Genomic DNA, 19,199 nt, shown 5'->3' on the forward strand with positions numbered 1-19,199 from the left:
GACCATATATCTATAAGAATATCTCTGAGGCATTTTCTCACCTCTCAAATGTAAAATAACATGTAAAATGATGGCTTTATATTCAATCACCTCTAAAATTCATTCCAATGCTAAAATTTTATGCTGCATCCTAAAGACATATCAGCTAAGATCATTAAAATATTTAATAGAAAATAGATTATTGTTATGAAATATAGTACCGCTATCCCTTCTTCATTGTGGTGGTTAGGGGCTCAGTACCCTTATGGTTTGGAAAACACGCATAAAGGTTTTTGGCTGTCCCTTCATACCAGAAAAGAAATCTGACTTTTTAAATTTTCTTTTATTGCATGTTTAGAGTAGCTTATTATAAATTATGGATTAAATATGAACTTCTAAACTTCTTCTGTGTCATCAGCTGGGCTTCATGTGTTATCTGTGGTTTCTGCAAAACTACCAAATAATTACCATTTAATTCCTTGTGCCTATAGTGTCCATCATATATCAAAAGTGTGATGGGGAAAGTTGCAATATGGAAAGTATAATATACACATATACAGACATATATGTACCTTTTTCAATATAATGGAAGAAAAATCAATACTAGATTTTGAGTCAGAATGCTTATTCTGATTCTCTATGTTTCTCTAGACAAGTTCTTTCTAGAACTCAGTTTTCAATAAAATGAAAGTATGAGACTAGGTAACTTATAAGGGATCCTCCAGGTCTAAATCTATGATCCTTTGCATGTTTATTTAAAACAATAAATATAAGTTTCTGAAATCTATAAAAGTTCCTTAATTCCAATTTAAAACCTACTTATATATATGTAAACTAAACCAAAATGAAGTGAGCAGAACCAGGAGAACAACATATACCATAATAGCAAGATTGTAAATATAATCAATTGTGAAAGATTTAATAACTGTGATCAATATAGTGAGCCACTATACCTCGAAAAGATTCAGGAAAAAAAGTGCTGTCTACCTCCAGACAGAGAACTGATTCAGATGATATGTTGAAGCACTTTTTCCCTCTTTATTTTTCTTTGTTTTCCTCTCAGAAAATAGATAATGCAGAAATATGCTTTCACAATTTCATATGTATATATAATAAGTATCACATTTCTTACCTTCTTAGTGGGTAAAGAAGATGAGAATTTGGAATTAAAAATATAAATGGTCTTAAATTGTTGATCTATGAAGCATATTATTTTTTACTTAATTTTTCATTTTTGTCTTTGTTTTCTTTTACAGCATGACCAATGTGGAAATGTGTTTCGCTCATGACTACACATATATAACCTGTATCAAATTGTTTGCCTTCTCAATTAGGGGAGAAGGGAGAAAGGAAGAGACAGAATTTGGAATACAAAGTTATAATAAAGGAATGTTAAAAATTGTTTTTACATGTAATTGGAAAAATGAAATATATAAAAAAGAAAAACATTATCAAAAACTTAAAAAGATATTTCAAATTTTCTTATATAAGTAATCACTAGTTTTCTTCCTTTTGATCTATGAATAGGGACAAATATGAGCTAATGACATAAAAGGGAACTTAGAAAAACTAAAGAATTGTATATTCAAATGAATCATCTCTCCTTTGGAGTAGACTTCTTGGGATACACATATTTGAACAATCTTGCCATTTTTCAAGATATTTTTGGTATAACAAGGGTTTGGTACATTTCCAGATCACTTAAAATGGAGGTACCCACATGGAAGAAACTAGGGACTTGCTTTTGTAAGACACAGGATCTGGCACACATGAACTTTCTGCAATAATTTTCTGCAATAATTTCCACTCTTAGAAAGACTGACCTACTATTTCTACTGGTCAGTAGATCATCCTCAAGCTGGCTGTTTTATTTTCAGACTATTAGGTTCAGGGCTGGGAGTGGAGGCAAAATACTATATTACTCAGCATTAATTTAATTTACCATCTTTCCCAGATTTGACTCAGAATGACTTAGGGCTGTTTCCAAGAATTAAATTCATACTCAAAGAATGAAATTTGTTACCACTGAAGATATTCAGAAGAAGAATAGTAGCCATCTAAACAGCCCTTTACATACTTTATCTCAGTTAAGTCTTGTGATAATGCTTTGGGGGTTGATCTACTGAGATGAGTATCTCCATTTTATAAAAGAAGAAATTGATATTGAAATAAAGTAAGTGGTTTACCCTGGAAGCTTAAACTCAAGTCTTTCTTAATTCCAAATCCAATCCTCTTTCCATTAATCCCACTGCCTTTTCATATCTGATGGCAAATTAGTAATTTAATCATTCTTTCAATAAAATTAATATGTCCAAGGCACTACAATATTATGCAAGGTATTGTCCGGATGTAAATACACAAGATATACTCTTACTTTAAATTTGGATGCATGTAACATAGAACATTCTAGAAGGGGGGTTCCAAAATATTTTTAGCAACAAATACAATTGTAACAAGAATTCCCAGCCTTTTAAGCTTTGAAGGGGACAGCACTCATTTATATGTATAAACTACAATTTTTTTAAAAGGTCACATTATCTGTAAAATGAGAGGATTGAGCTAGATTATTTTTAAGAGTCCCCCCCCCCCCAACTCTAAATACTGTGACCTCATTATTCTAATCCACAGGCACAATTCATATACTTAATCATAGAAGTAATAAAATGAAAAGAAAATTTCAAGTGTATAGTAAACCAACAATCAGGACAACTCTTTCTTCACTCATTCTTCATATGACAGATTTTAAAAATGAGAATGTTATACAAAATAGCACTATTCTCTGTTCTCTTTAATAGAATGACACTCTTTTATTCTGAGTTTCTGACAGGATTACTTAAGAAGTATATTTTTTACATTTGTTAAATTTAGGAAGTCCATTTGAGACTGATCAAGTATTTAAAGGCTCTTAGAGAAGGTCACTCATACTGAGTGCTTTCTATTTTATTTGACAAGCACAAGAGTATGTGAAACATTGTGCTTGGCACTGTGGGTTCAAAGACAGAAGTCACCCTAAAGTTACATTAGGAACAAAAGAGAGGGGATCCAAAGTCCAGCTAGTCCATCTGACTCATTTTACAGATAAGGAAACTGAAACCCAGGCAGGATAAGTGACTTGTGTTATCTCACACAAATAGTAAACATCAGAGACAGGATTTGAAGGCAGATCCTCTGACTAAAGCCAAGAGTTTGTGTAATAATGTATCCAAGTATGAATTCCAAAAAGCTATCTCCTTTTTCTTTTTTGTTTTACAGCTTTACCTTCTGTCTTAGAGTCAATACTGTATTTTGGCTTCAAGGAAGAAGGGTTAAATAATTTGACCAGTGTCTCATAGCTTGGAAGTGTTTGAAGTCAGAATTTGAACCCAGGGCTCTCATCTCTAGACCTGGCTCTCAATTCACTGAGCCGTCTAGCTAACCCCATGGAATCTCCTTTTTTCTGAATAACTTTGCTATGGATTCATTGCCAGGCAGTGTAAATTTAGTAAATATCATTTATAATATATAAACAAATTGAACAAATAAATATGGATGTACTCTTTTATAATAGTAAAATAACAGGAAAATTTGAATCTGAATGTTTAGGAAAATGACTTTTCAATTAATTTTGGAAGATCTCTGTTTCTAATTTAAGTCTATTATAAATTTCCATTTGCACAAAGCATTTTAACCTATGAATGATTTGTAGAATTCTTCATTATCTATGTATCTCCGGTTAATCTGATAAGGGTGTTGAGTTTCCTTTATTTGAGCATAACATGTGCACATGGTAGATAAGGAGCCTTCCCATGCAGATATTATACAAATATAAGCCTACTTCAGTGGGGACAAATAGCATCTTTGTCCTGCTTTTTAGGGATCTCCAAACCTATCTTGTACTGCTTATCAAGTATAGGTGAGTTCCAATGGGATTCAATTGAGACGATCCTAATAGAATTTCCTCCCCAGGATCTGCTTAGATACAGGGCTAAAACTACCCAAAGAATCTAGACTAAAAAGATCACAATAAATACAAAAGGTAATTTTCAGCAGTCATGAATATTAGAATGCCTACCTTCCTTGTGGGCTTCATTACAAAAATCATTTTCAATCCAGGTTACAAGGAATTTAATACAGAAAGAACTATTTTAAAGACTTTCTCAATAAAGAATTATGATCTATAAAGCCTATCCAACCACATACATAAAAATCCTATTTGCTCATTTATATCTTATTGTTAACTCAAAACTATTTTTTAAAAAAAACATCTCAGATGTCTGATGAATACCAGGGATTTCACAATGTTTCATTTCTGTTGATTTCTATCTGTTTAAAAAAAAATTTAGGTGGGTCCAGGAAGAAGAGTTTAGAATTGCATGTCCAGGTGAAGGAATTAAGCTTAGGGCATGAGGTAGCTTTGTTATTTTTAATACAGTCCCCAAAATATAGACCCTAAAAATGTACTTTTCAAATTATCTGGCACAAAATTACTTAAGGAATCACTTCCTTTGTGCTTTTTACCTTTAAATGTGTCTATGACAACAAGTAGTGCCAGTTTGGATACATTTCAAAAATTCCTTTGATAGCTGAGTATCTGTCAAATTTCATGAAAATATTAAGGTAAAGAGCAAAACCATACTCCACCAGCCCATCCGGTTCTGCTTTCTTCTATGTGCTGCCGGATCTGAATAATAAAAGAAGACATAAAAGATTTCATTATGAGGAAGATCACCAGATTGAACATTCTTAAAAAAGGAAAGTAAATCAGTTTCATTGACCATGTGTAAGGCACTGTACTGGGCAACTTACTTCCAATAAGAATTTGGGGATGGTCCAATTGAACAATTAAAAATAATCTTTTGGGGCACACTTAGATTTGAAATGTTAGGTCTTACTTAACTAAATGTTATGTCTTTCTATTTTGCATCTCACTTAAGAGTAAGTTAAAAAAGCTTCTAGAAAACTTAAGGGAAAAATATTAAAGTATCTTGCAGACAAAATAAATGATTATTTTTTTACTTGAGTTATTTTGACTTTTGGAGGAACTGAAAATATTTTACATTGTTTTTGATAACTTTTCCCAGGACAAATATGCACTGTTTTCTATCTGAAATTACATTATTTACTTTGATTCAAAAGTTGACTTTTTTTCTTATTTTGTAAAAGTTGATTCCACTTGGCCTAATGAAACATTTCTTCAAATGAAAGATTCCTTGAACTATATACATCAAAATTTCTATTTAAAGACTATATCTTATGTTTTTACATTTTTAGTACATGTGTTTGAAAGAGGCAATATGGTGCAGTGGATAAAGGACAAGAAGGAATAAGGACAAAGGGCAAGAGGACTAGCACTGGAATCAGAAGATGAGTTCAGTTTCTGCTTGTGGCACATAACAGCCATATGATAGGCAAAAGTCACAGAAAGTCTTGATTCAGGAAACACTCAAAGACTATAGATTCTACGGGGTAGGATGGTAAAAGTAGAGCATTTCTACATAGATCAGGAGGCACACACAACACTAGGTATTGGTACATAGGCTTAAGGCTTTCATTCTAGTGAAATAATGTCATATAGTAAATATACTTTAGTAATAGAAAGAATATAAAATGGAAAAGTAAATTAATGTTTAAGATTTTTTGTCAACTGGCTGAAATTTACCTGTAATTTAATGTCTTCTGATAAAATAATTCAGTTTATTGATCATTTTTACTTTGTTATTTTGTAAGTTATTTCTCTTCAAACTTATAAACCATTTCATGTCATCTCCTCTCCAATCTTCTTTTTCATTGTCATGTATTTGTCAAAGAGGATTCTCTGCATCTTTCTTACCTAACCCTAATTTACTTTGTCTTTTATTCTTCCAATCTTCTTGTCTAAAATTTCATTCACATCCCTAATTCAGTTTCAGATTCCTTATTGTCCAAATATATATTGTGCTTTCATTCATTACCTTTCTAAATTCTATTTATATATGTATATACATTCAATTTTAGCTTAATATATAGAAGTTAAAATAGGTATAGCTATGTACTTGTGTTATATATTATTTCAGAAAACAGTGAATCTATAAACCAAGAGTTTTTTACAGTCAAGTAATCATAGCATTAAAATTAATCTTATAATAAACATTAGCTATAGAAATCTCTGGTTTTGCATATCCATTTGAAGAAAATACAACAATAATTCTGATACCTTTGGACAGTCCCAATTTTGTGTATATTCTCCGAAGTCACATATAGACAACACAGAAACATTCTGTACCCGTTTTAGCCATTGCAAACATACACGTTCATCTGTTACCCATGTGATCCAACTAAAATAATAGTCACTGTAAATAAAACAAAATGGATAGTTACCCTTAATTGGTACAGACTATGATACCACAGTTATAATCGTTGGATGATATAATAATTATTTTTGGTATAGCTATTTGAAAAAGACAATGTTAAGGAATATTTATTGGACATAAGGAGATCAAAGGATCATAAACTTAAAGATAAAAGGAATCTTAGAGTTATTATGGGAAATTAGAAAGAGAAATAGCTCTCCAGTAAGAGGACTTGAAATCAAATTCTTACTTGGCATTTACTACATGATCACCTGGGTTGAAGCTTGAAGTTAGATGCATCTTACTGAGTTCAAATTTGGCCTCAGACAATTAATAGCTGTGTGACCCTGAGCAAATCACTTTACTCTGTTTGCCTCAGTTTCCTCATCTGTAAAATGAGCTGAAGGAAGAAATAACAAACCATTGCCAAGAAGGCTTCAAATAGGGTCACAAAAATTCAGGCTCAACTGAAAAATGACTGACTCTTTCCACACACAATTTACTGCTTATGTAGTTTGGGAAAGTCAGTTTTCCCTTAAAGTCCTTTTTTTCAACTCACCTGTAAAAGAAGAAGATTATACCAATGACCTCTAACTTCTCTTTCAGTTATAGATCTTTTCAGTTTTCTCATCTTTTGAGTTTTTTCAAATGTTTCAATTTGAAATTTTCAAATTTTACTTTTCAATTGTTTTGAGTTGAATAACTATACTACAACTGCATTGTGTTTAGATATAATGATAGAGAAAACTAATATGAAGAATCATAAAATAATGGAAACAGAAGGATCATAGAAATCATCTAGTATAATTGTTATTTTATAGATGAATAAACTGAGGCTAACAGAATTTTTGATTTGCTCAAGATCATGTAACTGGTTTGTGGCAGAACCAGGCCTGGAATCCTGGTATCTTATCTCTTAATTTAGTGATCTTTTGATTTGTTCTATAAGATGGTTATGTTTGATGACCTGTGGCTAATTAATAAATAATTAGCAATTAAGGACTATTTTATATGGCATCATCATATAAGTACACAGTCTTTTTATTTATTTCTTTTTATTTAGACCTGTAATTTCCTGCCTGTGGAGAATTCCTGGGATAAAAATTATGCCCACTGACATAGATTATCAAGTTTTCTGAAAGTTATATTTTTGGATAGTTGCTTGTAGCAATTAGAAGTTAAGGGATTTGCCTATGGTCACATAATAAATAATAATTTCTAACATATATAATACTTTTAGGCTTGCAAAGCAATTTACAAATATTATCTTATTTTATCCAATTAGTATCTTGAAAGTTTTAAACTCAGTTCTTTCTGATTCAAGGTCCAGCACTCTATCTATGAACCTCCTGACTGCCATCTAATTAGTATGGGTCTGAGGTAAAGTTTGAACATGATCTCTTGATTCCAATACCAACCTTCTACCCACTATTTTATACTGTCTCTCACAAAATATTTATGTAGTGTGGAATGATAGGGATTGAGAGGAAAGTGGATCTGATAACCGCTGATGAATTTTATTTCCCCTAAGCCCTTGCTAGTTTTTAGGAGCACATAATCAGAGATAATTTAGGTAGTAAGGTCTTAAATAAAGATATTAGCTCTTCAAATGATTCAAATAGAGCACATTGGGTGGCTAAAGATTCAGCCACAGCTCTTGTAACCCTTTAAAAAAGCAAAATCTGCTCTCCAGGAAATCTAGCAGCAGTCAGTTCAAGCAAAAGACAGATATGAGAACTGTGAGCCCTTGTCTTCAAGAAAAGAGCCAGCTGGGGCAGTTAGGGGACTCAGTGGATAGAGACCCAAGCCTGGAGACACAAGGTCCTGGGTTCAAATATGTTCTCAGATACTTCTTGGCTATAGGATCCTGGGCAAGTCAACCCCCATTGCCTAGTCCTTATTGTTCTTCAGTCTTGGAACCAATGCTGGATATTGATTCTAAGACAGAAAGTAAAGGTTAAAAAAAGTAAAGAGAGATTGCCATTTATGAAAGAAGAATTCAGCTGTTCAGAGTGGGATGGGGGACGGGTCCCCCTCTATCTTGAGAAGAACCTACTCACCCAACAGGAGACACTGTGTCCAGAGTAAGGAGCAGACCAAAGGAGCCTAAATGAGTATCCCATTCATTAGAAATTTTTTACTCAAAGGGGAATTGTATGAAGAGAACCAAAAGAAAATAAAAATATAGGGGCTCTGCAGTATCAAAGGTATCAGTGGCTGAGGTCTTGTGTTTTCCTCATGTCTGAAACTCTAAGCCAGTATAATTTTGTATGTGTACACTCTTCCCACTAATGCTGTGTGTAGCTGTGGACGAACAAACTCTTAAGTTTGGGGATAGAATGTTTTGTTACTACTGTTCGTGGAATGTCAATAAGCAAATGTTTACATTTTAGCTGTCCTATGACTGACTACTAATAATAAACATACCATTAGGGGCTCCTGAACTATAGTTTTTGAAGGGAAACCCATGAACTTGGAATTGTTCTTCCTCCCTAACCCAACCAACAAGTATAAGTTTGGGGAAAGGGGATTAATTCAGAGTTGTGCCATGGGAACATTTTGTAACTTCTTTTGTATAATATGTGTGTATGCATATACTATGTATCCTAAATAAAATAAAAAGTATAATTATACACACACGCATATACATATATATATATATACACACATATATATGTTTGTGTTGTATCCTCTACTTGTAGAATTGAAACTGTGTTAGGCATGGGACAGTTCCTAGTACATCATAAGCGTTAAATAAACATCATTGACTGATTGTTTGAAAAGATGCTTATGGTTATAGAGATTTGGTTATCTCCTACATGCATTAAAATAGATGACAAACCATAGATTATGACTTTCAAAAATGAGGAATGAAACTCTCAACAAAATGCAAAGTTCGATAATTTCAATAAAAGTAAGAGGAATCCAAGAATACAGTACCTCGATGAAATCATAGCTGGAACTGGTACTTCTCTGGGACCTACATATCCAGGGTAAGTGGTATCAATAATAAATATCCTAACAAGAGGATTTTTAGCTCCAGCCTGCCAAGACAACAAATTACAGTTTATAAAATTATAGTTTTCACTAGTGTTTAAGGATACCAGGAATGTTACAATAGAATAGCAAAAGTGAAACATGCCATTGTTAGAATATCATCATTATAACTCTACCTTCTTACCCCACTCCCAAACCCCCTGCCCAACACACTTCATTTACATTTTATTTGTAGGCCTATGAGGAATGTTATAATCCAAAAAGTGTATACAGAGATGACACTTGGGGTGCTTAACTTTGGTTTTTGGATACTTTCATGCTTAAACTCCATTTTGGGGGAAAATAAGGAAGGAAGATTCTCTTTGTGTATTGCTATAGAAGATCGCTTCCTACCAGAGATTCTATTTCACACTGACTATTATTATTTATATTTACTTGTAAAAGAGAGTATTTATCCTCAAGGACTGAGGAGAAAGATGGAAGTTTTGTACGGGAGAGACAGGAATAAGGACACAGTTTGTGTGATGAAATTCAGCTCAGGCCAGTTATCAGACAGAAGACTATCTGGTTGGTTCCACTGTTGCTACAGTTCTTTGGAGTTGGGGAGATTTGCCTCCAAACAAAATATTCAGGAAGATTTTATTTCGTATGTGCTTTTGAGAGGCATATGCTTACATATAGATGCTTTTCTTCAAGAGAAGGTAAACTCATTGAGGATAGGAACTGCTTTGTCTTGGTATCCTTAGTGTCTAGTCTAGTGCCTGGCACATGGTAAATGCTTAATAAATGTTGGTAGATTGAAAAGAAAATTGTGGTAATGGTAATTTGATTGTCTTCTACTTTTAATATGTTAGCACAGGCTTACAGAGCCTAGGCTCCAGCTTCCCAAAAAAGAAGTGTGAACTCCTCCTAAATAAAATTCAAAGTATAATAATTTCAGCAAAAGAAAATGGGATAGCCCCAGGATACACAAATTTTTCCTTTTACCCCTCCTGCTGTGTCCTTCCCTAACAGTGCCCACTACTCTTCATACACAGACATTTTTTCAAGTCTTCAAATTATTCTACCATAGTTAGAGGGAATCTTGGAGGGAAAAAACATATTTGAATCCAATAAACTTCAAATATAAAGTCTCACATTATACAATTTGGCTTGAATTGGTTTCAAACATTGCTCAGCCTGTTTCAGGATTTAGGATTCAGGACCAGGTCGGCTAAATCTTTCCACCCCTCAATCCTTTGGATCAAGTCAACCTTTTTTACAAGTCCACCCTTTCCCCTGCTTCACTTCTGAATTTGAACTTCTCTCAGAACTCTTCACCCACAGGGAAACCAGGTCCTTATTTGAGTCCCAATTTTTTCTTCGACTTCAGTCCCTCCTTTTTTCTTGGCAGAACTCAGCTTCCCTGATCTGCTCCTGCTGTCTCAGCTTTTTCAACCCTTCCTGATGTCACCCGAAGCCACATGTGCTTCCATATTCCATCCCCTGAAGGCACCATTAGTTTCCAGCCTCCCATCCTGGATCTCTACACCTACTCTCAGACACTCCCCAATCTAGGCACACAGTTCCTAGCTGACATCATTTCACAAAACTATTAGCACCTCTTCAACTTCATTATGTTTCAATTACTTGCTCAGAACAAATCCACATAAGATTCAGGGAGAAAAGATTTTCTAAAAATTATTTTTGCTACTGTTTTCACTCAGGTACATTGTAGCCTAAATTTTTTAATTAAAAATATTTTTAAATCCAGGACAGTCCAGAGTAGGGCATTTGACCCCATGGTGGCGGTGTTTTCATGTAGTCTTATGTAGTAAGTGCCACTCGCTCAAGTACATAGTTAAGCTTTATGTCCAATGAGAAATTGCATTTTGAATTCCCTTTTTTAGATTCCTTGTAAAAGAAAAATATGAAGTCTCTGAGGAGCTCAGGTCTTCAGCATGAAGGTAGTGTACCGAGGGCTTTGTCCAGGCTGCCAAATTTAAAGGCCATTGTCAGCATTTGTAGTACTTCAGTAGTGTAGAAACAATCAACCCATAGGAAAACAGCATAGCACAGTGTCTGGAACAGTGCCCAAACTGGCATCACTGGACTTGAATTCAGATCAAAGCTCTTCCACTTACCACCTGTGTGATCTTGGGCAATTCACTTAAACTTTATGGCCTTTAGTTTGCTCATGTATCAAATGAGGAGAATCAGACCACCTGACCTCTACAATCCTTTTCAGTTCTAGATCTATAATAAAAATTAGCAAACAAGATGGGATGAGACTGTGATTAGCACTAAGCTAGGTGTCATCCATATTGACACTGAGTTTACTTTCTAATGGAAGAGACAACAAGTACACATATAAAAACAAAGTTAATAAATCCAAAGCTATTAAATACAAGGTACTTTGGGAAGCTGGGCACTAGGCATTAGGGAATTGGAAAAGGATTAATCCAGAAGATGAGAGATTGTATAAGTCAGAAGTCAGATGGGAGAATATTCCAGACATGGAGGACAGACGCTGCAAAGGCACCCAGATAAGAACTGGAAAGTTGAGCATGAGGAACAGAGATAAGACCACTTTGACTGGAACAGACAGTAAATAAAGGGGAGAAATGGTCAAAGAACCTGGAAAGAGCATGTTAGTTTAGGTGGTATAAGTCATAAAAAGCTAAATGAAGGAGTTTCTATTTGATCCTACAGGTTTCGTGGAGGCATCAGAGTTAATAACTAGGGGAGTCATGTGGTCAGATCTGCAGTCAAGGAAATTTTTCTTGTTCAGTCATCTTCATGTCCTCATTTGAGGTTTTCTTTGGCAAAGATACTGGTGTGGTTTGGCATTTCCTTCTCCAGCTCATTTTATAAATGAGGAAATTGAGGCAAACAAGATTAATTTATTTGCCTGGGATCACACAGCTAGTAAGTATCTGAGGCCAGATTTGAATTCAGGAAGATGTCTGCACTGCACCACCCAGCTACCCTTTAAGGAAATTTACTTTTTTTACTTTTAATTTTTAAATTTCAAATTTAAATTTAAAAATTATCTTTAAGAAAAATTACTTCCCTTTCTCTCAATCCACTTATCTCCCACCAGTGTCCCAGTGTCTCTGAATTCTTACCCTGTGATATGTGCCCCCTCAACTGAAGGTGTCTTTCATGGCTCTTTCCTTAGGTTTGGTTAATAGTGGTTGTCCTGAGCTCAAAAATTCCCAGTTATATATGGGTCTATTAGACTCTCTACTGAATATTCTTCTCAGAGGATAGGGATATGGGCCATCAAAACAAGAATAATTGAATCAGAGAAGTTTTAAGATGGAAAAACTCTGAGATTATTTAGCTCTCTCTACTTTCTCCAATCCCCAACACACACTTCAAAGATGAAGAAACTGATGCTCCTAGGGTCTGTAGCACTGTATCAGGCAGCACATATGTCCCTCTAGCTAGAGAGTTTAGCTAGTGCCTGCCTGAGAAGAATCAATGAAGCTCAGCAGTTATGCTTCCCTCTCCAATTCACATTTGTAAGACACTTGAAGAAGAGGTGAAAAAAAATGGGACTTTGCATTATGAGCTTGAGAGTTGAAAAGGACCAAAATGAAATATAGCTGTTTCCCCTCAATAACTTAGACCATATGCTTTCCCAAGATGCATGTTGTAAAGACAACCTCATGTAGCACACCCAGATGTCCAAAATAATAGACGTTTAAACAAAGAACACACCATTGCTTTTATAGCATATAAGGACAAACGGTTTTCCAAACGTGTTGATCCCACCTCTGTTTCATGGTTATTATTGTTCATGTTTACACCAAAGGAAGAAAAGCATTCCACATACCTTTGGATAAGGAATATTTATTGTTCTAGGATACTGTTCATCACCATAATAAGAATATGCAATAACTGGTATATCTGTATCATTAAATTCTGCATATGCTAAAAACCTTCCATTTGGAGACCACCAGAGAGCATATTTTATAGCAAGCATTTCCTCTGAAAAATAAGTACCTCTATATTAATTACCATTATAATTTACTTTTCAAAATAATCACAGACAATTTCAAAGTTCTTTGTTGACTAAAAGATTCTCTTATCAGAATGACATACTACATAAAACAGGTTCAGTAATTTCAAAAATACTTGTGGCAAACTAGAATATTTTATTCTTGCATTCCGTGTCGAAACTTTAATCCAATTATGGTCAATAAGTATCAATTAATAATCTATAAAATAATTAATAATCAGATAATAATATTGATTATTTTAGATGACTATTATATAGTGCTTTAAAGGTTCCAAAATGCCTTGCTTTCATTATCTGGTTTGAGCCTCACAACCACACTATGAAGTAGCTACTATAGGTATTATTTATGCTCATTTAAAAATATGAGATGGCAGGGGCTCAGAGAGCTTGTTATCTTATCCAAAGTCACTTGGCTAATAAATGTCAGAGATGCTACTCTATTATGCCATACCAAAACCAGAAACTTTCTCTTTATTAATAGCAAATCAACTTCAGCAGCAATGACATCTCCGTGGGCACAGTTCCTAGTTTTAACAGTTCTCCTGAAGCCAGAACGGAGGGAAACAGGCTTACACTGGAATGTGAGGCCTCAGTGAAAGTGGTAAGAATGGGCTCCCAATGGAGGTTGTGGAATTGCTTTGTAAGCTTTCTTTCAACAGCAATAGTTTTAGATGGATTTCTTACACAGGAAAGAGCTGGTCTTCATTATATTTCTACAAGACTCTTTCAAACTTGAGATACTCTAATTCTATGATTCGAAACTCAGATTTCATGACAATTTTCTTGATGTAAATGCCTCTTTTGGAAGCATTTATCCTGGAAGTGAGGGCAGAACGTATGAGGACCAAGTACAGATTTCCACTTAAGGATGCAGTACTTAACACAATCCCTGCCACATAGTAGGCACTTAATAAATGTTTATTGATTGGTTGCTTGATTGATCTAGACAGATAATAATAATGATAATATTTCAGTTATAGAAGTAGTTGTCATTCACACAGTACTTTTAAGAATTGCAAAATGCTTCTTATGCTTTTGCAAGATCCTCATGACCTCTTTGGAAAGTAAGTACTGTTGATGTTATTATGGCTATTTTATACATGAGAAAACTGATGCAAAAAGAGGTTTGCTCCTTTCCATTTTTGGAGGAAACAGGAAATGTTTTCTCAATATAAACACTTGAAAAATGTATAAACCAAATTCACTTTGTAATGTAAATAATCTCCTCCTATGTTGATGATAGTAATAAAAGTGACTTTCTGCTTTGATGTTAAGAGTAGGAAATCTAGCATAGGCTCAAAGATCTAAAAGTCTGAGTTTTGACCTGGACCTTTGATTACATTGGTGTAGGAAACTCCCAATGAGGAAATCCTCTCTTCCTTGTGGATCAGCAACTTCTTTGCAATTTATAGTTTTAGAGAATTGCTTGGAGCCAAAGACAGGTCAAATGTCTTCCAAGTCAGCAGAGGGACTTGAACCTCAGATCATTCCAACGTTGCCCTCTAAGTCATCATGCCAGATTGCCTCTCTTACCACGTGTAAACTAATTACCTCTGATTCCGTATATTACCTGATGCCAACTTAGTCAAGAACCAACCCAGTCCTACTGACCTTATTTTAAAATTTAAAATAAAATATTTATTTTAAAATAAGAGGTAAAACAAAAACCACCACAATATTTACACTAGCTTACCTTCATAGACCCAATCAGGAATTCCATTAAAAATCTGGTTTTCTTTCCCAGTAGATGTTATTTGAATAGGTGGGTCTCTTGGGGTTTGTTTCAAATAGATATTGTTTTGGTAGACATATGCCTAGAGAAGAATATGAGTTTATTATTAAGTATAACTGCAAGAAAAAATGAAATTGGCTTTTTTTCCCTAAAATGTATAATTTCTTAAACTGTTCCTATTGGTTTATATGCAAAGGAATTCACATAGGAAATATTAACTTAATGTAGACCCTCCCTAAGGTATTTCCCAATGGGTTAAACTATAATTTTTTGTGGAAAAAGTTTATTTCAAACCCTTAATATTATATTATGTTCTCTCATTAGCTAACAATTCTGAGAATTGTAAAAATACTTTTTTCCTATTAAAGTATGATATAAAGATATCTATGCATGAATAATCTACAAAATGTCTGATTAAACATTCTCGACATGGTTGGGTCTACTGATTTCTGCATTTAATGTAAGAAAGTGATGAAAAACTTTTATTGATATATCTTTTAAAAACTCATTTTTCAAAAGATGAAGTTTTTGAATGTGTAATCATGAGCCTGAGGTTTTATTAACATTTCAGGTGAACTTTAATTTATCTTGAAAAATATCTTGAAAAAACTGTTCTTAAAAAACAAAAGAAATTATAAATTAATATTATCTGAGAGAACATAATATCTTTCTTGAGGTTAGAGCCTATTGATTTTTTTGTCTTTTTACTTAGTGTCCAATAGTGTATCTTGCACATAGTAGGTATCCAGTAAATGCTGAAATGTATTTTTTCCCTGGGGAGTAAATTAAATAAATACCAACTTAAGCTATATATTTTTACTGGATCAAACAGTAAAAATTATTTTGTATAATCGGCAATTACTAACCAATTTACTTCCAACAGGTGACCAACATAAATACTGAATTGGATGAGGAAGTTCATTTTCTCTTGTAAAATCTCTAGAGAGAAAATAAACACATTTATTAGCCAATGAATAATATATTTATTTATAAAAATAGAGCAAACCAAAATGAGAAAAAAACTAAATGTAAACTTGATGAAGTCACAAGTTCTGGACCAAAGTTCTTGCTTTGACTCTAATTAGCTAGGTGATTTTGAGCATATCTTTTTACATTTTGGGACCTCAGCAATACCACCTATAAAATATGGTGACTGGACTTGATGGCTTATAAGGTCCTTTTAAGGTTCTGACTTTCTATAAAATAGTGTAAACCACTTTTTCAGACAGAAATAAAGGACATTTAACAAAAGACATTTGGAAATAATTTCAGGGGTGATGTATGTCTGTACGTGACTAAGATTTGTAAAATAATAATGGAACAAAAATTCCTCTTCATGATTCTAATTTCTTTGAGCTAAGATGCAATTCACATTGTTAAAAAAACATACGTGCTATTTGAAAATGTGTGCAAGAGTTTGCCTTAAATCAATAAAAAAAAGAACAGTTGATTTCTGGCTAAATTGAAAACCAGTTTTCATTTTTGGCAAAGTGCCTTCATATTACAAAGGCCTCCACCCAAGGGAAACTTTCATTTTATGAACCAAAAAAACTCAATTTCAGGATTGAAGTCATGATGCTATTTGGGGAATACAAGTTCACTGGTTTTTATTGGAACTTCTCCAGAGAAGCTTTGCTTCTCAAAAGAAAAGTTCACTTAATGAGTGAGAAAACAGGGAGATGTCTGCTGGTTATCATAATTCTTTCCATTTATCATTCATGAATATAGTAGCAATGGGTGCATTTGGGCTAGTCTGATGGGGAGCCAAAGTAGAATTTTGCCAGGCTCAGAGGCAGAGTCAAGTAATGGATAGAAAACTATCCTTATGAAGAATCTAAAAGTTCCTCTTCTGCTATATGCTAGCTGTGTGACTTTGGCCAATTTATATAGCCTATCTGAGTTCCAGGAAAGTCTCTAGGACAATTGATTGCATAACTGGTGTTCATTTGTCCAGTAGAAGGAGCATCCTCACTGTGATTTCCCTTCACCAATAACATGGCCCGTCATGTCAACCTCTACTTCAACCTCTACTCTCCTCACCAAACTAATCCTATTATTGTACCTGAAGATCTCAATTAGCTCATTCCCTTTGAATTAAGAATCTGAAAAACTTAATGAAAATGCAAATATTAATTAAAAAATGAAAATATTATCTAAAAAAGAGCAATCCACTAGCTGTCATTAACACCATAGGTTGAATTTGTTTATTAGATTAATTTGTATAAAACTTGGGCTTCCTTAGGAATGGAGAAAATACTTAAAAAAAATAAAATCTGACTTAAAAAAATCTTTTACCTTCTATCTTAGAATCAATACCATGTATTGGTTCTGAGACTGAACAGGGAGGCTAGGCAAAGTTGGTTAAGTGACTTGTTCAGGGTCATATAGCTAGAAAGTGTTTCAAGTCAGGCTTGAACCCAGAACTTCTCTTCTCTAGGCCTGGCTCTCTCTCCACTGAACCACCCTCAATTTTTGATACTTTTTGTTTTTCACAAAGTATGATTTTTTTGCTTCTTTAGGGAGAAGGTTAAAGGAATGATATAGTTGTGTCCCAGAAACTCAGGAGGTAGACAGGTATCATTTACCAGGCTTATGTGAATATGGGGAAATCTTGGTCCATTGGTATGTTGAGAGAGTGACCTGGGAGCAGGGATCCAAGGAGCATTGAAGGAAAGCTGGTATTTGTGGTGACATTGCACTTATTGTGCATTGTAGGGAGTTTGAATATCACCTACATTTTCTAGAATTTCCTTATAATGAAAAACTTTTTCAGAATGAAAGAACAATAATCAGAAAAACTAACCAATCTATCAAAAATTTTAGATTATATGCAGTATTCCATACCAAATAGTCCCTTCCACTTCTGCAAAATAGGGGAGGTGCCTTCTCCTATTTCTCATGGTTATTACAATTTGACTATGTTCTATTTCAATTGTTTTATTGTTGATCGTCTCATTTACATTATTTGTAGTCATGTTTATTAGTTTCCCAGTCTTGCATCACTTTATATCAATTCATGTAAATTTTCCCTTACTTCTCAGAATTTGTAATTTCTATTAGGATTCCATTACATTCATGACCGATAACTAATGAACACAGACTTTGTTTCTACATCTTTGGTACATATAAGGTCCTGTTATAAATATCATGGTATATGATTTCTCATTGAATTCTTTAGGATTATATGCCTAGCAGTGGAACCTCTAGGTAAAAAAAATTATGAGTGTTTTATTTATAGTTGCTCTTTTTGCGGTGGCAAAGAATTGGAAACTGAGGAGATGTCCATCAATTTGGGAATGACTGAAAAAGTTGTGGTATATGATTGTAATGGAATACCAGTGTGCTATAAGAAATTATGAGAAGCATGACTTCAGAAAAGCCTGGAAAGACCAAATTAATTGATGCAAAGTGAAGTGAGCAGAACCAGGAGAACATTGTACACAGTAACAGAAATATTATATGATGAATATTTATGAATGACTTAGCTATTCCTAGCAAAACAATGATCCAAGAAAATCCTCAAGGACTCATGATGAAAAATGCCATCTGCCTCAGAGGAAGAACTGATGGAGTCGGAATGCAGACTGAAACATACTGTATTTCACTTTATTTCTTCAAAATAAATTTCTTATTTTATTTGAGTCCTCTTTCACAAAAGGAGTAATATGGAAAGACATTTTACACTATTGCACATGTAAAATCTACATCAGAATGCTTGCCACCCAGAGGAAAGAGAGAGGCAGGGAAGGATGGTGAGAATTTGGTTGAAATTTTCCAAAAATAAAGGTTAAACATTTTTTATGTAATTGAGGAAAAAATAAATATTAAAGTGAGAATATAAAAACATGACATTTTAGCCACCTTCTTCACATAATTCCAAATTACTTTTCAGAACAGTTAAACAACCTCATATCTCCATCAACAATGCATTAGGAAAGGCTAAAGCCTTTCCATAAGATGGAAAGTTCAACATGAGTATCATGGATATTTATGAGAGGAGAATGTTGACTAGGAGTACTGTGTATAATAAGGCAGACAATTGGGTCCTGAAGACAGACTTTGCTCACTTTCCACATCTTTTAAGGGCCTGCTCATTAGTCTTTTATGAAATTTTATGGCACTTCCTTATTTTTCCAAACATTGAAGGGTAGTCTATACAATTATACACATAGACCTT

The 19,199-nt window shown here is 33.9% G+C and overlaps 1 protein-coding gene across 1 annotated transcript in view; it reads right to left on the reverse strand.

The window, feature by feature from the left end:
• FAP (fibroblast activation protein alpha) overlaps positions 1-19,199 on the reverse strand; it is a 90,750-nt gene that overhangs the window by 42,921 nt on the left and 28,630 nt on the right. The window contains exons 7-12 of the mRNA XM_007494270.3: positions 15,889-15,961; positions 14,984-15,104; positions 13,105-13,259; positions 9,228-9,331; positions 6,152-6,287; positions 4,595-4,639 (exon numbers count right to left, since the gene is read on the reverse strand). Coding sequence (XP_007494332.1) covers positions 4,595-4,639; positions 6,152-6,287; positions 9,228-9,331; positions 13,105-13,259; positions 14,984-15,104; positions 15,889-15,961 — 634 coding nt within the window. The remainder of the gene's footprint in view (positions 1-4,594; positions 4,640-6,151; positions 6,288-9,227; positions 9,332-13,104; positions 13,260-14,983; positions 15,105-15,888; positions 15,962-19,199) is intronic.

The sequence above is a fragment of the Monodelphis domestica genome, chromosome 4 (genome assembly GCF_027887165.1).
Source record: "Monodelphis domestica isolate mMonDom1 chromosome 4, mMonDom1.pri, whole genome shotgun sequence".
Classification (NCBI taxonomy): domain Eukaryota; kingdom Metazoa; phylum Chordata; class Mammalia; order Didelphimorphia; family Didelphidae; genus Monodelphis; species Monodelphis domestica.